Source organism: Oncorhynchus keta, chromosome 24, assembly GCF_023373465.1.
Source record: "Oncorhynchus keta strain PuntledgeMale-10-30-2019 chromosome 24, Oket_V2, whole genome shotgun sequence".
NCBI lineage: Eukaryota > Metazoa > Chordata > Actinopteri > Salmoniformes > Salmonidae > Oncorhynchus > Oncorhynchus keta.
The window spans coordinates 30002149-30024525 of NC_068444.1; the positions used below are offsets into that span (position 1 = coordinate 30002149).

The following is a 22377-nucleotide window of genomic DNA, read 5'->3' on the forward strand; positions in this document are numbered from 1 at the left end:
GTTGTACATTATTTTCCATCCTAACAACGAAGGTAAGAATTGAAAATGTATCTAAGAACTATCAAAATGACTTCTAAAATAAATTATCCACACACACACACACAACAGACAATATTATAAGTTGTGCATATCTTTATTGACTCATAAAATATAGCCCCCCTCCCATGAATTAAAACGGTATGAACTAGCGCAGGCCTATTCGGTCAACTTTATCCACATCTGTCGTTTTTTGTTGCATTATTGCACGTAATTTACATCGTTGTATGTATCTATGTATTTATGCACTATATGTGGTGATGCTGTGCTGTTGAGTTTGAGATGCAACAAGACAACTTTATGGAACGGGACACAATACAATTATTATTATTAATTATTATTATTATACACAATATTGTTGTAATAAAATCTAAGCATGGTAAAGAAATGTACAAGATATCAGTGCACCCACACAACCATATATTCCATCTTTATTATTATCTGCCTGCTCAGGTGTAGGCCTACCTTACATTTGACTCCCTTTGCACATAACCAAGCCCTCCTGCAGGTCAATAAATCTCTGTTACTACATTGACATCTTCAAACAAACAACCTAGCACATTTTTGCTTTACACAAAAACATATTTAAAGAGATAAAAAAATATTTAAAAAAAAGTTATTGAGCATATAACTTTGAAATCCATCCTCTTCATTTCTCCCATGCTCCTCCTCGCATCGCCAGGATAATACGGCTTGTTTTCTTATTATCATAATAACCAAGAACGCAGGTATTGTTCAACATTATTCTCCCTTTTGCGAAGCCTGGCATGAGAGGTTAGTGTCTTGCCTTGACTTACCAGTTGACAAAAACACTTGAACAAAAACAATCAATTGATTAAATAACTCATTTCCTCCACATAATGATAAGAAGTAACGGTCCTTTATTATATGGTCCACCATCATTTGAAGGGGCATTTTTAGCTCTTGGTTGTTGACAAATGTAATACAATACTGTGTTCACATACAACGCAGAGGGGAGTGGAACCTCAATGGAAATGTGTCAATAATCTTAACAGTAAGTGTTGTATAACCAAAATTTCCTCATTTAACGCTAGGTTAAAATCTACTCATAATTATTCTTATCCTGGAATTCCTAAACCACGAAGACGTAAAGAGAAAATGGGTGACAGTCCATCTCTCTAAATCTCCTACCATCCCCTTCCTCCTTTGACTCTTGGTCGGTCCTTGGCTTGCTAAAACCAAAAGTATGAAAAACAAACAGTAAGACAATAAGACATTGACATACACTGACTATATGCAAACCCACTTCTCTAAGCAATTCTGATTCAAACACTTCCACTTCTCCAAGCAACTCTGACGCAAAAACTTTCACATTAATTCACATTCATCTTTTCCCATTCCTGAACAACGTTTTACCACATCTCGTCCTATCTCTCTTTCTTTCATTTGCACCCAATTCCTCTCAACTGAGATCGTCTTGCCTACTAGTGAATAAATCCTTTTTGCTTGACCACAGGAAACCTCTGATTTTGTTCTTGTTGTTGTTGATTATAAACATACACCATTAGCAGTAAATGCAGCTGTCATAAATTGGACATTCAATGTGAGACAAACGGTTTCGACTGTGTTTTTTAAGCTACACATGAGCCCACACAACCACCTCAGCGGTGAAAACATCTAGAACAATCAGAGCTTGTCCGTTTTGCACTGACATGTGCATGTTTTTATGCGCATTGAGCTTCTGAGAGAGACGTGTATGGTCCCACTGATCATATAGCCGGCGTAATGAGAGTGAACCAGGACAGTAGTACCGAAGTCTCATTCACCAGCCGAGGCAAAGGTCTTACAAGCCCGGGAAGCAAGCCTAGACCATGAGAGTGTCTTTAAATTGTCAATCTTTCATCTTTTCACAATTTCTTCCAGTTAACTACAGTCATAGTGGACAGGAGTTCACTTCTCACACTTTCTTTCAATCTTTCGTTCCTTTCCTTTTTTTCTTCCATCTTTCATCCCTCTTCAGTGTAGTTGACCCACTCCTTTCATTTTTATCCAACAATTTCAAAAGTACTTGAGTAGGTATTTGATACAATGCCATGGCTGCAAAAAAATATTAATATATTTACTTCACTTTTTACACACATTTGCGACAAATGTCATTCAAGAAAGCATAAACATACTTAGGGCCAAATTCGAACTTGAGATCTGTGCATGCAACTCACTAGCATGAGTAAATCATGCAATGATGTTACAGGTTAGGGTTGGTCCATGGTTCACATAGTGTTGTCCCTCTGATGTGTCCTTACCTGCCAGTCCAGAGGGCCAGAGAGGAGCAGCTCACTTCCCCAGGTGTTCAAATGGCACACTGACCTGGTGGAGAGGAGAGGGGGTTAACAGAGAGCATAGGCTTAGTATAAGGTGCTGTGCATTCAACAGACATATTATACATTCACATACACAGGCAGACAAACTTCAATCCCTTTCAGAAGAGGAAGAGTGGGGGTTCACAATAGCAGAAAGAGAGAGCAAAATAGAGAGTGATACAATGGTAGGTAAATGACCTGTGATGTGGCGATGCGTGACTGGCCCATCTGTGCAGTGAGGTCAGAGGAGGAGATGTTGGCGGGGGCGCCACGGTGGAGCCTCATGGCCACCTTTCTCTCTCGCTCCGCACGGGACACGGCCTGTGGGGACCGGTTCCCTACACACACACACATTATTGGTCAAATGGAATCTAGTGCTGGGCTGGAACAAATGCCTGCACACCTTGGACTTTCCTCAAAGTTTCCTCAGCCAAGTCCAAACACAACAGATTCTTTAAAAGACTAGAGGGCTACAAACTGGAGTCATGAATTGAGCAAGTGGTTTAGTTTACACACCCACCCTCGTGTTTATGCAGTAATATCTTGTCGACCTAATGAAGTAAGTAAGTAATGAAGTAAGTAAAAACCTAAATAGTTGGTGCATAGATCTGAAATAGTCAGTAGTAGAAAAAGAGAAGGTCTGGACTCTTAGATTTGTTTTAGTCCAAATGGAATAAACATTTTGTTTTATATTTCACTTTCATTCTAAGAATGCAGACCTTTTCAACTACCTTGCCTCATGACTCACCTGACTGTGGGACTCCTCTGGAAGCAGGGTTACTGTCTGCCTCATGACTCACCTGACTGTGCGACTCCTCTGGAAGCAGGGTTACTGTTTGCATCATGACTCACCTGACTGTGGGACTCCTCTGGAAGCAGGGATACTGTCTGCCTCATGACTCACCTGACTGTGGGACTCCTCTGGAAGCAGGGTTACTGTCTGCCTCATGACTCACCTGACTGTGCGACTCCTCTGGAAGCAGGGTTACTGTCTGCCTCATGACTCACCTGACTGTGGGACTCCTCTGGAAGCAGGGTTACTGTCTGCCTCATGACTCACCTGACTGTGCGACTCCTCTGGAAGCAGGGTTACTGTCTGCCTCATGACTCACCTGACTGTGGGACTCCTCTGGAAGCAGGGTTACTGTCTGCCTCATGACTCACCTGACTGTGGGACTCCTCTGGAAGCAGGGTTACTGTCTGCCTCATGACTCACCTGACTGTGGGACTCCTCTGGAAGCAGGGTTACTGTCTGCCTCATGACTCACCTGACTGTGGGACTCCTCTGGAAGCAGGGTTACTGTCTGCCTCATGACTCACCTGACTGTGGGACTCCTCTGGAAGCAGGGTTACTGTCTGCCTCATGACTCACCTGACTGTGTGACTCCTCTGGAAGCAGGGTTACTGTCTGCCTCATGACTCACCTGACTGTGGGACTCCTCTGGAAGCAGGGTTACTGTCTGCCTCATGACTCACCTGACTGTGCGACTCCTCTGGAAGCAGGGTTACTGTCTGCCTCATGACTCACCTGACTGTGGGACTCCTCTGGAAGCAGGGTTACTGTCTGCCTCATGACTCACCTGACTGTGGGACTCCTCTGGAAGCAGGGTTACTGTCTGCCTCATGACTCACCTGACTGTGCGACTCCTCTGGAAGCAGGGTTACTGTCTGCCTCATGACTCACCTGACTGTGGGACTCCTCTGGAAGCAGGGTTACTGTCTGCCTCATGACTCACCTGACTGTGCGACTCCTCTGGAAGCAGGGTTACTGTCTGCCTCATGACTCACCTGACTGTGTGACTCCTCTGGAAGCAGGGTTACTGTCTGCCTCATGACTCACCTGACTGTGCGACTCCTCTGGAAGCAGGGTTACTGTCTGCCTCATGACTCACCTGACTGTGCGACTCCTCTGGAAGCAGGGTTACTGTCTGCCTCATGACTCACCTGACTGTGCGACTCCTCTGGAAGCAGGGTTAGAGGCTGCTGCATTGGGGCCATTTCTGATCCTGTCTACACCGCCCGGGGGGTTGCCGCCCGGGGGTAGGGCACGAGGTACCCTAGGTCCCCCGCCGATCCTCTCATCCCCCTCTTTTCCCTCTCTCCTCTCCCTCTCCCTCTCCCTCTCCCTCTCCCCATCCTCGGCTGTCCTGCTGGCCCCCTGAAGCAGAAAGATGTATGTTCAGGTTAGGAAGGTGCCAGGGATTCAAAATAAACTCATAGGGAACCACGTTTCTATAATCAACTATGTAAACATCATATATTATACATTTATAACACACATGTAATCCACTAATGTATAATTGCATTTAAAATGAAAATGTAATGATAAATAAGGTCAACAAATAGATATATTGTTAATAAATTATTAATAGTGTAATAATAATGGTTAATAGGGATGCAGTACTCACAAACTTGAGCATGTTCCAGTCAAAGACGTAGTCGTAGGAGAAGCCTTGTCTGTGGAACAGGTTTCTGAACAGCTGTCTCAGGTACGAGTAGTCCGGCTTGTCATCGAACCGCAGAGAGCGACAGAAGTTCAGGTAGGTGGAGAACTCAGCTGTGAATAGAGTGGGCGACAGAAAGACTCAGCTATGGATAGAATGGGTGACAAAGAGACTCGGCTGTGGATAGAGTGGGTGACAGAGAGACTCAGCTGTGGATAGAGTGGGTGACAGAAAGACTCAGCTGTGGATAGAGTGGATGACAGAGAGACTCAGCTGTGGATAGAGTGGGTAACAGAGAGACTCAGCTGTGGATAGAGTGGGTGACAGAGAGGCTCAGCTGTGGATAGAGTGGGTGACAGAGGGTAACCAAAGTGTCACCAAAGACGTGGGTCAAATGCACATTCATTTAGCTTGGTGTTGAAAGACTACTTGAAGTGTGTTTCTAACAACACTAACACAAACACACTCATGGTTAGTGTTGTAAACCCAGGATAAAGAAACAGACTTTAGCTACTTACATGGGTATCCCTTGCAGAGCACCTCGATAGGGGTGGACATCTTCTTCTCACTGATGCGTTCGTACTTCTGCCTCTTGGTGGCGGCCTTGAGGCCCTGCCAGGGCAGAGAGCCCAGGTTGAAGTACATCAGGACGTAACCCAGAGACTCCAGGTCATCACGACGAGACTGCTCTGTAGAGAGAGGGAGGGGAGAAGAGTGGGGGGTTGTGGGGGGAGAGAGGAGACATGGAGAGAGGAGACACTATACTGATCTTATTTAGACACATAAAATAAAACAATAACGTGCATACCTTTAGAGGAGAAAGAGGAGAGAAGAGGAGTATAGAGTAAAGGAAATGAGAGAAGAGGAGCATAGAGTAAAGGAAAGGAGGGAACAGGAGCATAGAGTAAAGGAAAGGAGAGAACAGGAGCATAGAGTAAAGGAAATGAGCGAATAGGAGCATAGAGTAAAGGAAAGGAGAGAACAGGAGCATAGAGTAAAGGAAAGGAGAGACAGGGGAGTGAGGGAGGGAGGAAGAGAGAGGAGATGGAGAAGGGTCAATACTCCTACTGCAGTAGTTCTGTGAATCAACCCCTGATCAATACCGACGCAATCACGTAAAATCTATCGACTCTCTCACTACACACACAGCCGATGAAGGATCAAACAAACGTGAACACACACTGTTAATATTACAATTAGTACTGTACCTATCCCCAGATGTGTGTTGATAGATGCATAGCGTGCCGTGCCGGTCAGGTTCTTGTTCTCGCGGTAGGGGATGTGCTGGTGTGTGCGGGCGTCGCGGTACTTCTTGGCCAGGCCAAAGTCAATGATGTACACCAGGTTGCCCTTCTTGCCCAGGCCCATCAGGAAGTTGTCAGGCTTCACATCTCTGTGGATGAAGTTCTTAGAGTGGATGTACTCAATACGGCTGATCTGGAGAGGAGAAAGGGAGTGGAGGAAGAGGGGGAAAGGAGAGAGGGAATGGTTGACTATCATTATCAGTTCCAGTTCTTGGTTAAAGCCAATAACGTTATATATAATCAAGGGGTATTCTTTGAAAATGCCAGCACAATAAAGCATATAGAGAAGCATATGATATGATAAAAAGAGGTTTTGGAGGAGGAGGAGGAGGCGTGCTGTACCATCTGGTCAGCCAGCAGCAGGACAGTCTTGAGGCTGAACTTGCGGGAGCAGAAGTTGAACAGGTCCTCCAGACTGGGGCCTAGCAGCTCCATCACCATCACGTTGTAGTCTCCCTCTGCTCCACACCACTTTATGGATGGGATGCCCACTATAGGGAAGGGAAGGGAGAGTGTGATTTATAAGCTAGTGTCACTTACTGTGGTTCGAACCCAGGTCCAGAGTAAGCCTTCTAAGTTAAAGCCTAGGCATTAGCTTGGAAAACTCATGCAAAACTTCAGGTTTCAGGTTAGGGTTTCCCAACATAGTCGCCCACTACCCCCACCCCTGACCACACCCTCTTGTCCTTATCTTCCCTCACCTCCTCCCTGCATCATCTTGTAGAACTTGCTCTCGATGTGGAGTTGTGGGTGTTTGGTCTTCACACATTCCAGCTTAATGGCCACCTCCTCACCAGTGGCGATGTTAATGCCTGACAGAGACACAGGAAGGGACACATACCATGACCACCTTTTTGATGATGCAATCACCATGGTCTACTCTGACACAGTCTTTTCTTTTTATGGCCAGCTTTGATGTGTTCAATGATGAAATGTGTTCGGACAGAATTTAAAAGGATACTTTGGGATTTTGGCAATGAAACCCCTTTATCTATCTCTAACTTCTAGTATGAAAGAAGTTATAGGTAGTTTCGCAGCCGAATGCTAACAAGCGTTAGCGCAATGCCTGGAAGTCTATGGTATCTACTAACATGCTAGCAGTTACCATAGACTTCCAGTCATTGTGCTAACACTAGTTAGCAACTTCCTTCAAACTGCATGCAGATACATAAAAATTGTATCCACAAGTTCATCTGACTGTGAAGAAGTAAATTAAAGTAGACAAAATCCTGAAGTATCCATTTACATTTACATTTACATTTAAGTCATTTAGCAGACGCTCTTATCCAGAGCGACTTACAAATGTATCCCTTTAAAGTTAGTATGGATGGCAGTCTGCTCTGGAATATGTTTATTTAGAGGTTTGTGAGAATAAGTAGAGTTAGAGCTACATTAAAACAAAGGTCTTACCCAGGTAAATGTCTCCAAAAGAGCCGCTCCCTATCTTCCTGCCGAGGCGGTACTTGTTCCCCACTCTCAGTTCCATGGTTCCTGCTGTTCTTCCCAACTCACTGAGGGAGCAAACATACGGGAGGACATACATTTACATTTTAGTCATTCTTATCCAGAGTGACTTCCAGGAGCAATTAGGGTTAAGTGCCTTGCTCAAGGGCACATCAATTAATTTATCACCTAGTTGGCTCAGGGATGCGAACCAGCAACCTTTCGGTTACTGGCCTCACGCTCTTAACTGCTAGGCTACCTGCTGCCCCCTGTCCTCAATCAAACTGTAGATCGATATAGCTGAAGGACGTTGTGACGCAACCCAGTTCCATCTCAATCTCATGGGGATCCAACTCAAATAAGATGTTACGAAGGGGAGAATTGGTTACAAAATAAGAAACGGGACAAGAGAAGACTAAATGAAGACCAAGTCAGGGATGGAGAAAGAAGAAAACATTATTTAAGCCAAAATAATTGGAATGGGAGTGGAAAATAGTGTGGTTAAAATGTTGATTTAAAAAAAAAAGTTTTTTAACTTCTTATAAGAAAGTTGGATGATTTAACTATGGATTTGAAAAAGCTGTGTACTATGCCTCTCTGAGAGGGCATGTGCAGGGGAAAACTCAGTGTGAATCTGACTTAATAAATCCAGCACTTTGAACCAGCTGGCATCTCATACACTCCATCTCACTTCAAAGGAAACCAGCACATAAACAAATATTTAGAATAACCTCATCATTTCATAGTCCCAAATTAAATGAAGTGAAACACATTTTCTTCCAGTATGCAGCGTGCATGCTTTTCCCATCACAATACAGGAAGAGGTTTACTTTGGAAAATGGCTGTGATGGTGTTGAAATACATACATAGAAAAGAGAGACTGATTATAAAGATGGTAAATATTTTTAATTTGCATTTATATTCATGCTCTCTAAGGGCAGTGCACTCAGGATGCCCTGCTGGCGTCTTGTCTGTAAAGGTTGGGAACAGAGCAAAATAGAATGTGTAACAGACGAACACTAAACAGATGATTAAAAATGAACTAATAAAGTTATAATATATTATATAATTATATTCTATTCAAAATTACATATTCTACAGTCGTACATAATGGCGGTGGATGAGATGGGATAAATCCCAACAGAGATAGAACATTTTGAAGCAAGGTAATGATAAATGACAGGAACGACATGCAATCTTACCATGATCATTTTACACTGTAAACCCGTCTCAGTTAAGGTCAAACTCTTGTTAATGAATGCATATACGAAACCGCTCACGTTTGTGTTAGGTAAGTAGCCTACCCTATAAGCCTATTACAAAATTGAGCCCTATTCTTGTAGCAAGGTTGAAGCGCTGCTCCATAGCAAGATGCCAGGGGCCACGTCATTTGCTGCAGATCTAAAATAGTAAATCATCCAGTCGACAGAGCTGGGAAGCTAGATTAAACCTATCCAAAAGTCTAATCAATATAATTAGACCTATATTAGACACATTCGAATTCACGTTCAGTGTTTATTGTCAATATTTGCACAAAGCCGCACCCTTGGCTTGGGAAAACCTTCTCGGTCGAGAAAAACCCTACGTCCCTACCTTCGGATTCTGACTCTCTTGCTTGGGTCCCTGTACAAACCCCAAACAGACAAACACAATTCCCCCTTATTTACCAATGGACCCGTGCCGTTCCTCCCCTCCGTTGCTCACCGTTTTTGATCAAGCTCTTCAGGGACTGCTGCCTTCCTTCCACCGAGGTGCTGATCAGGACGTTGTCATTCAAACAGCACCATGGACAGCGAAAGACGGCCGATGCGCTTGACGAACCATTCCTCACCGCCCTGCTGATCCTAATGTAAGCGTCCCGCGGTATACTCTGGTCTAGTCTGCACTGCGAATGACAGATATTTAGGTGTAAACTCAGAAATCCATCTATTCCTCTATCTCTCGTCTCAGTTACACCATTGACAATATCAATGATGTCATTCAGCACAGACCATAAGAAAATGCCCGGATTACCTTAAAGACACCGCGCGCCTCATGCAGCTAATGTTCCACTGTTGTGAAAGTCGTGAGTTGGAGCACTTTCCAAGGCTGCTATACTCAGTCTACTGAAAGTGTTGTTGTTTGTTGAGTCTAAAAAGACTGTAGGATCAGTCCCACTGTTGTCTAATTCTAATTAACGCATTTGTAACTTTACCTTTTAAAATTATTTGATCTCGTTTGATGTATTGGTTTTGTGAGGGATGCAATATGTTTACCAGGTTTATTTGCCAATAAGTAGTATGCTTAATAGTTGCCTAGGCTTTAATTGAGTTTAACCTGTTGGCTCTCTTCAAAAGTAAAATATCATATTCCTGCTCAAATTCAGCAATTAAATATTATTCTTTACTTGGTAAAGATTTTTCATGGCCTTTTTTCTAAAATAGTGAATTATTTCATTTTTCTTTCATTTTAATTCCTAAATCAGATTGAACCTTTGCTGAGTACACCTCTGACACCTCTGCAGTTACTACAGTAGGTGCCAGCATAGGCCTCTCTAACCCAAGTCCTCTTTAAATATTCAATTTCTCCTTTTTTGAAATGTAACTCTTGCAGGATTGTTTGTTTGTTGTTGTTTCCATCGGCCCTGTGAGTTGTGCTGGCTGGAATTTTGTGGAGTACCAGCGTTAGCCTACTTTGATACTATACTAAAGCTAAAGAGGGTTGGAATAATGGAGAGGACAGCGTTTTGCTGTCACATGTGCATGATCTTTTAAATCAACAAAAATATGTCTAAAAGCAATTGTTACAGAAACAGGAAAATAGCTTCAAGAGGTTTGTTCAAATACTGGTGGACTCAACTAATAAAAGAATGGAGGATCTGACCAGAGGTCCAAGACCTTAAGAACAGTTTGCAGAGAGGCGGATGTCCTGAAAGAGAGACTTGCAGCAAGAACACAACAAACGGTAAGTCCACGCAAGATGATGTCAGCACTGTCTGTGAATCATTATAGAGTATCACCAAAGGCATTACATTTACATTACATTTAAGTCATTTAGCAGACGCTCTTATCCAGAGCGACTTACAAATTGTTGCATTCACCACAAATTGGTGCATTCATTACAGTACGGGTTAGAAACGCTGTGGTACCACAGTATGAGTCATAATGCCCATAAAACCTACCCAAACACGGAAATGGTTGCAATAATTTTTCTAGCATTCATTTTTCCCATAGGGGATTTTAGCAACACTTAAAATAAGGTCTGTATTTCATGTCGGCTTACCCTGGCATGATGTATTTGCCTGTATTTACCTCCCAAAAATGAAATGCTAAATAGCTGCTAATATGGCTATCATACAGAACTACAAATGCCTGTCACAAGCTTCAAGTCACGCACAAGGGCCATGATGATCTGTACAACACCATAGTACCCTCCAAGCTCATCATTAAGTGCGAGGCCCTGGGTCTGAACACCGCCCTGTGCAACTGGGTCCTGGACTTCCTGACGGGCTGCCCCCAGGTGGTGAAGGTAGGAAACATCACCTCCACTCCTCTGATCCTCAACACACAAGGGTGTGTGCTCAGTCCCTTCCTGTACTCCCTGTTCACCCATGACTGCGTGGCCAAGCACGCCTCCAACTGAATCATCAAGTTTGCAGACAACACAACAGTAGTAGGCTTGATTACTAACGATGACGAGACAGCCTACATGGAGGAGGTGAGGGCTCTGGGAGTGTGGTACCTCTCACTCAACGTCAACAAAACAAAAGAGATGATCGTGGACTTCAGGAAACAGCAGATGGTGCACCCCTCTATCCACATCGACAGGACAGCAGTGGAGATGGTGGAAGCTTTAAGTTCCTCAGCGTACACATCACTGACAAACTGAAATAGACCACCCACACAGACAGTGTGGAGAAGAAGGGACAACAGAGCCTCTTCAACCTCAGGAGGCTAAAGAAATTTGGCTTGTCACCTAAAACCCTCACAAACTATTACAGATGCACAATTGAAAGCATCCTGTCGGGCTGCATCCCCGCCTGGTACGGCAACTGCACCGCCCGCAACCGCAAGGCTCTTCAGAGGGTGGTGCAGTCTGTCCAACACATTACCGGGGGCAAGCTACCCACCCTCCAGGACATCTACAGCACCCGATGTCACAGGAAGGCCAAAAAGATCATCAAGGACATCAACCACCCAAACCACTGCCTGTTCACCCCGCTATCATCCAGAAGGCGAGGTCAGTACAGGGGCATCAAAGCTGGGACCGAGAGCCTGAAAAACAGCTTCTATCTCAAGGCCACCAGCCTCCTAAACAGCCATCACTAGCACATTAGAGGTGGTAGACTAGAAATCACTGACCACTTTAAGGAATAGAGCACTAGTCACTTTAATAATGTTACATATCTGGAATTACTCATCTCATATCTATATACTGTATTCTATACTATTCTACAGTATCTTCGTCACTTAATAATGTTTACATATCTTGCATTACTCATCTCATATGTATATACTGTATTCTATACTATTCTATGGTATTTTAGTCACTTAATGTTTATGTCACAACTTCTGCCGAAGTTGGTCCCTCTCCTTGTTCGGGCGACGTTCGGCGGTCAACGTCACCGACCTTCTAGCCATCGCCAATCCACTTTTCATTTTCCATCAGTCTTCCAAGCCTTTGTAGACAAGATTTTCAGGGACCTGCACGAGCAGGGTGTAGTGGTGTATATTGACGATATCCTGATATACTCCGCTACACACGCCGAGCATGTGTCCCTGGTGCGCATGGTGCTTGGTCACCTGTTGGAGCATGACCTGTACGTCAAGGCTGAGAAAGGCCTGTTTTTCCAGCAGTCCGTCTCCTTCCTAGGGTATCGCATTTCCACCTCAGGGGTGGAGATCGAGATTGACCTCATTTCAGCCGTGCGTAATTGGCCGACTCCCACCACGGTAAAGGAGGGGCAGTGGTTCTTAGGGTTTGCCAACTACTACCGGAGGTTTATCCAAGGTTTTGGTCAGGTAGCGGCTCCCATTACCTCACCCTGGACGGGGGCCTCAGTGCGTTTGCAGTGATCGGCTGACGCGGACAGAGCTTTTAGTCACCTGAGGGCTCTGCTTACCTCAGCTCCCATGCTGGCCCATCCAGATCCCTCTTTGGCGTTCATAGTGGAAGTGGACGCGTCCGAGGCTGGGATAGGAGCTGTGCTCTCTCAGCACTTGGGTACGCCACTCGAAGAAGCTCAGCCCGGAGGAGCGAAACTATGACGTGGGGGACCGGGAGCTGTTGGCTGTCGTCAAGGCCTTTGATGGCGTGGAGACATTGGCTTGAGGGGGATAGACACCCTTTTCTCATCTGGACTGACCACCGCAATCTGGAGTACATCCGGGCAGCGAGGAGACTGAACGCTCGCCAGGCAAGGTGGGCCATGTTTTTCCACCGTTTTGTGTTTACCCTTTCCTACAGACCAGGCTCCCAGAACGTGAAGTCAGACTCATTGTCCTGGCTGTATAACACAGAGGAGAGGCCCATGGATCCCACTCCCATACTCCCCGCCTCCTGCCTGGTGGCGCCGGTAGTGACCGGTTGATCTATTGGGCCCACACGTCCCCCTCCTCTGGTCATCCTGGGATCGGTCGGACAGTGCGCTGTTTGAGCGGGAGGTACTGGTGGCCTACCTTGGCTAAGGACATGAGGGTTTATGTTTCCTCCTGCTCGGTGTGCGCCCAGTGTAAGGCTCCTCGGCACCTGCCCAGAGGTAAGCTACACCCCTTACCCATTCCACAGCGGCCTTGGTCGCACCTGTCGGTGGATTTTCTGACGGATCTTCCACAGTGTAACACCGTGATCCTGGTCGTTGTGGATCGTTTCTCTAAGTCCTGTCATCTCCTCCCTCTGCCTATTATCTCTACAGCCCTACAGACTGCGGAGGCCTTGTTTACACACGTCTTCCGGCACTACGGGGTGCCTGAGGATATAGTGTCTGATCGGGGTCCCCAGTTCACGTCTATGGTCTGGAAGGCGTTCATGGAACGTCTGTGGGTCTCGATCAGCCTTACTTCAGGGTTTCACCCCGAGAGTAATGGGCAGGTGGAGAGAGTAAACCAGGATGTGGGCAGGTTTCTGCGGTCCTATTGCCAGGACCAGCCGGGGGAGTGGGTGGCGTTCATGCCCTGGGCCGAGATGGCACAGAACTCGCTTCGCCACTCCTCCACTAACCTCTCTCCCTTCCAGTACATACTGGGTTACCAGCTGGTTCTGGCGCCTTGGCATCAGAGTCAGACCGAGGTTCTGGATGAACTATCTGATGTTATTTACACTTAGTAATGAATAAATTGTCTAAATTTGTTTAAATAGACGATTCTGAAATCTGTCTTGGGCAAGATTTAAATGTACACAATACCTGTCATCTAGCTAGCTAGTTAGCCACTAGCTCTCAAAAAGCTGTCTTCTCCGTATGTTCACCCACTGTTAGCTCCATGTGAACTACAATTATGATGCTGTGTTTTAAAGTTTATAAACAGCAATAATAATTGTTTTTAAACCGTTTAAAAAAAACATATGCTGATATCTACCTTATCTTTCATATCAGTGAGAAATAATATTTCAAATAAAAATATATAGTTACTGTAGCAGTTTTGCACAGATCCACATGCTGTGTGTGCCTCCAGTTAACGAACTGCACTTCCTCCCCAGTTATGCTTACACACAGGTGTTCTGAGCACGCTGGATAGCAAATTAACACTGGTGGCTGCCTATGTCTTCCGTAAACAAATGATGTAACATGGAGATATAGCTGTGTGGGAACACTAATCCTAACCCTATACAGTGCCTTCAGAAAGTATTCATACCCCTTGACTTATTACACATTGTGTTGTTTTACAGCCTGAATTCAAAATGGATAACTTTTTGTTTTCTCACCCATCTACACACAATACACTATAATGATGAAGAGAAAACATGTTTTTAGAAAGAAAAATGAAAATTAAATACAGAAATATCTTAATTACATAATAATTCACAACCCTGAGTCAATTATTTGTTGAAGAACCTTCAGCTGTGATTACAGTTGTGAGTCTTTCTGGGTAAATCGCTAAGAGATTTTCACACCTGCGCAACATTTGCCCAATATTATTTAAAAAATTATTCAAGCTATGTCAAATTTGTTGTTGATCATTGCTAGACAATCATTTTCAGGTCTTGCCATAGACTTTCAATTAGATTTAAGTCAAAACTGTAACTTGGCCACTCAGGAACTTTCACGGTCTTTGTGGTAAGCAACTCTAGTGTAGATTTGGCCATGTGCTTTAGGTTATTGTCTTGCTGAAAGGTGAATTCATTTCCCAGTGTCTGCTGGAGAGCAGACTGAATCCTCTAGGATTTTGCCTGTGCTTAGCTCCATTCTGTTTCATTTTTACCCTGAAAAACGCTACAATCCCTAACGATTACAAGCATACTCATAACAAGATGCAGCCACCACTATGCTTGAAAATATGGAGAGTGGTTCTCAGTAATGTGTTGTATTGGATTTGCCCCAAACATAACACTTTGTATTCAGGACAAAAAGTTAATTGCTTTGTCACATTTTTTGCAATATTGCATCAGTGCCTTATTGCAAACAGGATGCAAGTTATGGAATATTTGTATACTGTACAAGCTTCCTTCTTCTCAATTAGGTTAATATTGTGGAGTAACTACAATGTGGTTGATCCATCCTCAGTTTATTCCTATCACAGCCATTCAACTCTATAACTGTTTTAAAGTCACCAGAGATTTCCTTCTCTCCAGCAACTGAGTTAGGAAGGACGCCTGTATCTTTGTAGTGACTGGGTGTATTGATACACCAACCAAAGTGTAATTTAAGAACTTCACCATGCTTAAAGGGATATATTTGTATTTATTTTTTTACTTGTCTACCAATAGGTGCCCTTCTTTGCTCGGCATTTGAAAACCTCCTTGGTCTTTGTGGTTTAATCTGTGTTTGAAATGCATTGCTCAACTGAGGGACCTTACAGACAATTGTATGTGTGGGCTACAGAGGGAGACCATGCATTTTTTAGACATATTTAACCAATTTTTTGGGGTAGACACAAAACTACCTTCATTCTTCCATTCATTTTTAAAATACTGTACCGGTTACCTTCAGAAGAGTCCTGTTGATCATCGAAGATACCGACTACAGAAGATTCCCCTGACATTTTTCGGGGTCGTAGAGCAAAACGGAGACCACCATTGTGTTCATGAGTGTCTCCCCTTTCCATAGAGTGGACAAACAGTTCGGACACTACAGATATTTTCGTGAGGAGACCAATTTCGGAATGTCTCATGGTCTGACAAACACCGATCTAACTCTGCCACCTTTCAACTCTGATGTGGAAGTGCAACACTGGCGCATGCGGTGGATTGAGACGCATCCAATGCAAGAAAATATATCTCTAGCTTAAACTGACAGATTTTTATCTTTAATCGACTCAATCAACTCTAGGGGGTTAAATCCACTTCAATAAGGGTAGATGAAGGGGAGGAAACAGGTTGAAGAGGGATTTTTAAGCCTGAAGACATTTGAGACAAACTGTGTACGTCTGCCATTCAGAGGGTGAATGGGCAAGACAAAATATTGAAGTGCCTTTGAACAGGGTATGGTAGTAGATGCCAGGTGCACAAGATTGTGTCAAGAACTGAAACGCTGCTGGGTTTTTCACGCTCAACAGTTTCCAATATATACTGTATCAAGAATGGTCCACCACCTGAAGGACATCCAGCCAATTTGACACAACTGTGGGAAGCATAGGAGTCCACATGGGCCAGCATCCCTGTGGAATGCTTTCGACACCTTGTAGAGTCAATGTCCCGATGGATTGAAGCTGTTCTGAAGGCAAAAGAGGTGCAAATCAATATTAGGAAGGTGTTCCTAATGTTAGGTAGACTCAGTGTATACCACCATTCATTTTTTAAACTGTCACTTGGCTACCTTAAGTGTGCCTTCATTGTGTAGACCAAAATGTTTGGACGCTACAGACAGAAACTGGCAGATCGGCGGTACTGACATCAGACGAGTCCTGTGACACTTTTGGGGGTCGTAGAGGATGTGGTGGACTGAGATGCAGCACATGCAGAAAAAAAACAGATATCTCTAGTTTAAACAGATGGATTTTGATGGGGATTTTTATTATTACGCTAATTAGATTTCCACAGTGGCGCTTTCATCGACTCTAGGAGGTTTAAGCACATTTTCACTCCTGAATTTATTTAGGCTTGCCATAACATAGGGGTTGAATACTTATATTACTTTTATAATTGAATTGTAAACATTTTGAAAAATATAATAAAAATATAATAATTCCACTGACATTGTTGGGTGTTGTGTGACCAAAAATGGGTGACCAAAAATCAGTGACCAATTTGATACATTTTTTATCCAGGCTGTAACACAACAAAATGTGGAAAAAGTCAAGGTGGTGTGAATACTTTCTGAAGGCACTGTAAAGGTGTGTAGCAATTTAAACTTATATATATATTTCTAGCTAATATGAAAAATACGATCCGTATGTTTCCAAACCCGCACTCCAAGCGATATGCTTTAACGTTCAGAACGAGCTTTAGGGATCTTAACAAAACTCACCCAACCAGAAGACAGCAGTTAGCGTCTATGAATGGGGTAGTTAGCAACATTATCCTTGCTAGATGGCTACATTAGCAGTCTATTTATCTAGCCATTTAAATGCATGTGAAATTCCTACACATTTGTTTAGCTTTCTTTGGCTTTAATAAACCAACAGTTTAACTTGATAGTTAAACTAGCTATCTAACTTAGATGGTGAAGCTAGCATTCTAGATAATGTTTGCTTGTATCTGTGGGTGAGGGGTGGGTAGCCTAATTCAAGTCCTAATGGACTTGTAGCTACCCTAGCTAGCTGTATTATTTTGGACTGGCTTTCCGAGAGGTTTCAGAGATGGATTGATTAGCATCCTCTCAAGTCAACAGTGTGCTTTGCTTTACTGCGGGAAGACATTGGTCCATTTGCTGTTACTGTTATAGCTAGTAGGCAAGGTTATTCCTCATATGGTGGATTTTAAATTAATTGGTATTCACAGATTTGTTTTTGGGTAAAATTACTGTCATGTTATTGATGCCAAATTTCTAACCAAATAAAATAACATTTTATTTGTCACATGCGCCAAACACTATACAATTCTTCCTTATGAGTCCTTAACCAACAATGCAGTTTTAAGTAAAAATAAGAGTTTATAAAATATTTACTAATACAACAAAATAACAATAACGAGGCTATATATACCGGTACCGAGTCAATGAGAAGATTGTCCTTCTGGAAGGTTCTCCCATCTCCACAGCGGAACTTGGTCACCTCCCTGACCAAGGCCCTTCTCCCCCGATTGTTCAGTTTGGCTGGGTGGCCAGCTCTAGGAAGAGTCTTGGTGGTTCAAAACTTCTTCCATTTCAGAATGATGGAGGCCACTGTGTTCTTGGGGATCTTCAATGCTGCAGAAATGTTTTGTTACCCTTCCCCAGATCTGTGCCTCGACACAATCCTGTCTTGGAGCTCTACGGACAATTCCTTTGACTTCATGGCTTGGTTTTTGCTCTAACATGCACTGTCAACTGTCAAATGTGGGACCTTATATAGACAGGTTTGTGCCTTCAAATCATCTCCAGTCAATTGTTTTTACCACAGTTGGACTCCAATCAAGTTGTAGAAACATATCAAGGATGATCAATGGAAACAGGATGCACCTCAGCACAATGTTGAGTCTCATAGCAAAGGGTCTGAATACTTATGTAAATAAGCTATTTCTGTTTTAGATTTTTTCAATACATTTACAAACATTTCTGAAAAACTGTTTCCGCCTTTTCATTATGGGCTATCGTATGTAGATTGACGAGGCAAAAAAATATTTGTATCCATGTTAGAATAAGGCTGTAACATAACAAAATGTGGAAAAAGTCAAGCGGTCTGAATACTTTCCAAATACACTGATGCACTTATTGATGAAGGTGACTGATAGTATACTCCTCAATGCCATCATATGAATCCTGGAATATATTCCAGTCTGTGCTAGCAAAACAGTCCTGTAGTTTAGCATTTGCGTCATCTGACAAACCATTTTGTCAAACCAATACAACAAACCATTTCGATGGTATTGATATATAATGCATGCACCACTCTCAAGTTGAGACTTGTTGACTGATGCTAAACGTGGCTGCTGTGAAGAAGGGAGCAGCTGCAGACCAGAAGACAACAGTCATAGCAGCAGTGGTCCACACATGCCCTGACTGTTGGGTGAGTATTTTTGGTTGGTACTGTATGTGCCTTTAGGTTCCTCTCTATGTGTAGGCTGTTGTACTGGCATGTGTGGTAGTCTTTTATATGTGTATTCATTTGTTACATCGTATTGCTTTGTTTATCATTTGTGTCAACTTTGAATTCAATCTAAACCACAGATTAACTTCCTCTATTTTGTACATGACATTTAGACGTAGACCTGAAGACATTCAAGCAGCACTTAGAGAGCAAGCATCTCCAGTCTCCACTGGTCCCAGTACTGGTTGATGCTCAGGCCTAAGTGACCACACACACTTTAATGGACCGACAGGTGGGTTAAGATTCTTCCATCATTTACACATTGTTGACATAGTGTAAACCATCATGTTGTCAACCAAATTCTGTCCTCAATGCTTAAGTTGTATTGTGTATGTCTCAATTGGTGGAAATGCTGTGATCACTCATCTTTAATGCTGTGATCACTTATCGTCTTTAATGTTGTGATCACTCATCGTCTTTAATGTTGCGATCACTCGTTCTTAATGCTGTGATCACTCATCGTCTTTCATGTTGTGATTCAGACACAAGATGACCACGATTTGAATGTTGTAACTGAGATGGAATGACATCGAGGGACACAAGCCCCCAAGTATGACTGGACATGGACAGGATATTTGTGACAACAACCTGAAAGGGGTGCAGAAGCACACATCACCCCATTTTATGTTTATTCCATGGCCATCCATCTAGCAATGTCCCATTGTCCCTCAACTTCGGACACTTTGGAACTCTTCATTTTATCTTTAGAAATCCACTCCACCTTCACCCGTTTTGCCTGCGCTGCTTCCTTAACTTGTTCTTCTCCTAATTTGATAACATCTAGACTCGGTAACACGTTTTAAAGTGTTGTGGTGTACTGTTTCTGCGACCTTTTTTAAGCCTGTGTAATGTTGTCCTGCTTATTCTGGGATTCAGGCTGAATGCAGTGGTAAATGTGCTGCTCACAATTGACAGCAGCAACACACACCTGTTAAATTGACAAGAATGATGTTGATATAACTGTGTTTAGGCATGACTTCCTTGTTTTGAGTTAAGTGTATTTCTCATTCTGCTGGAGTTGACCTAGTATTACATTTTAAACCTACCTTAAGGGCAGTTTGACATTTACTGGGGTAAGAGGGCTGGTCCAAAATAGGGGAGGGTTGTCAAACATAATTAAAAAAAATATTTGGCACGGGAGCGTGGTGTTTTTCCCCCGGAAGGTTTTACTATATATCTTCCATGTAACTACATTTCCTCATCTGCTCCTCTCCTATCAAGATGATTTGGTGCTAACCTTATGCACTACTTTTTTCTGTGTGCTTACTATACCACAGGTCAATGTAGTCTACCAGTCAATTGTCTATCCTGCCCTCTATCCATAGTGACATACTCAATTAATATTTGGTAGCATTGCCTTTAAATTGTTTAACTTGGGTCAAACGTTTCAGGTAGCCTTCCACAAGCTTCCCACAATAAGTTGGGTGAATTTTGGCCCATTCCTCCTGACAGAGCTGGTGTAACTGAATCAGGTTTGTAGGCCTCCTTGTTTGCAGACACTTTTTCAGTTCTGCCCACACATTTTCTATGGGATTGTGGCTTTGTGATGGCCAGTCCAATACCTTGATTTTGTTGTCCTTAAGCCATTTCGCCACAACTTTGGAAGTATGCTTGGGGTCATTGTCCATTTGGAAGACCCATTTGCGATCAAGCTTTAACTTCCTGACTGATATCTTGAGATGTTTCTTCAATATATCCACATCATTTTCTTTCCTCATGATGCTATCTATTTTGGGAAGAGCATCAGTCCATCCTGCACCAAAGCACCCTCACAACATGATGGTGCCACCCTGTGCTTCACGGTTGGGATGGTGTTCTTCGGCTTGCAAGCCTCTCCCTTTTCCCTCCAAACATAACGATGGTTATGGCCAAACAATTCTATTTTTTGTTTCATCGCATCAGAGGACATTTCTGGACGTCAAAATGTCACGCCAGGGGAAAACCTACATGAAACAGGCCTCGTTTGAAGTGGTTCTAAAGTCCCCTATTGGAAAATTGAATGGCGGGAAAAAAACAAATGGGAACATTTTCTGTGGGATTCTATTACAGATGACTGTGAAAACAGACTATAGAGGGACAATCCAGGAGGAATAACACTGTTGTGGATGACATACCAGAGTCTCCACATGAGACCTGGACAGAGTCCGAGGAGAAAGTGAGAAAAGATTTCACCAAAAAGCTGCAGATGGATCATAGGAAGATTGAGGTGGAGTGTGCACACAGGTCTGGAAAACCTGTCACCAGCCCAGGTGACAGACCCAGGCTGATAGTGGTCAAGTTCCTAAGGTTCAAGGACAAGATGGCTGTTCTGGAGAGAGCCAAGAACTTGAGGAACCAACATCTTACTCAATGAGGACTTCTCTGAAGCTGTGCACCAGAGGTGGAAAGAACTTATCCCAGCTATGAAAGCTGCCAGAGAGCGTGGGGACATAGCTTACTTACACCTGCTACGACAAGCTCATTGTCCACCCTTCCTCGTAAAAGCCTGGGAGGATCCTAGCTACACTCACAAGTGCCTGATTGACTGTTAGTCAAACAATGTTTAAATTTAATTTTTACATTTTTTAAATTTGACCTTTATTTAACGAGGCAAGTCAGTTAAGAACACATTCTTATTTTCAATGATGGCCTGTTATGACGGCCTGTTATTTTACTTATTTTCTTTTCACTGATAAGCTACTCAGGAAAGGTCTAAGAATAGTCCATATTAATACAAGTAGCCTTTGAAATAAGGTTAATGAAATCAATAACTTGCTAACATCACATAACATTCCTATACTGGCCATCTCTGAAACTCACTTAGATAATTCCTTTGACGATACAGCAGTAGCAATACAGGGATATAACATCTACAGAAGAGACAGGAATGCTTGTATATGTTCAGAGCATTATTCCTGTAAAAGTTTAGAGGATCTCATGTCAAATGATTTGGAAGTGTTGTGGTTGCAAGTTCACCTGCCTCGTCTAAAGCCTCTTCTTTAGGGGTGCCATTATAGGCCACCAAGTGCTAAAGGTATCAATATCAAATCAAATGTATTGGTCACATACGTGTTTGTGGGTGTAGCGAAATGCTTGTGCTTCTAGCTCCGACAGTGCAGTAATATCTAACAAGTAATATCTAACAGTTTCACAACATATACCCAATACACACAAATCTAAGTAGAAATGAATTAAGAATATATACATACATGTCAGAGAGGTATTGGACTACGATACAGTGGCATAGTATAGAGTACAGTATATACATATGAGATGGGTGATGCAATATTTACACACAATTAAAGTGACTAAGATACCGTAGAATAGTATAGAGTGCAGTTTATACATATGAGATGAGTAATGCTAGATACGGAAACATTATTAGTGGCTAGTGATCCATTTCTAAAAGTTTTAATCTATGTCTATAGGCAGCCGCCTCTGATGTGCTAGTGATGGCCGTTTGTCAGTCCGATGGCCTTGAGATAGAAGC

At 43.1% G+C, this 22377-nt stretch overlaps 1 protein-coding gene and 1 long non-coding RNA gene across 12 annotated transcripts; both read right to left on the reverse strand.

The window, feature by feature from the left end:
- Positions 1-112: 112 nt before the first annotated feature.
- LOC118402976 (casein kinase I-like) lies at positions 113-9555 on the reverse strand. Its single transcript, XM_035801387.2, has 11 exons — positions 9253-9555; positions 7516-7616; positions 6807-6917; positions 6448-6596; positions 6010-6238; positions 5320-5490; positions 4766-4914; positions 4302-4515; positions 2556-2695; positions 2301-2364; positions 113-2094 (listed from the first exon to the last, which is right to left on the reverse strand). The coding sequence occupies exons 2-10, from the start codon at positions 7589-7591 to the stop codon at positions 2332-2334; spliced, it is 1272 nt and encodes a 423-aa protein (XP_035657280.1). The 5' UTR covers positions 7592-7616; positions 9253-9555; the 3' UTR covers positions 113-2094; positions 2301-2331.
- On the reverse strand, positions 2702-4303 carry LOC127911436 (uncharacterized). Of its 11 annotated transcripts, none has more exons than XR_008078487.1 (4): positions 4042-4125; positions 3886-3989; positions 3262-3729; positions 2702-3209 (listed from the first exon to the last, which is right to left on the reverse strand). It is a non-coding gene; the product is annotated as an uncharacterized LOC127911436 (long non-coding RNA). The 11 variants fall into 11 exon arrangements; XR_008078486.1 differs by having other exon boundaries at positions 3262-3833; XR_008078482.1 differs by having other exon boundaries at positions 3782-3989.
- Positions 9556-22377: the final 12822 nt, after the last annotated feature.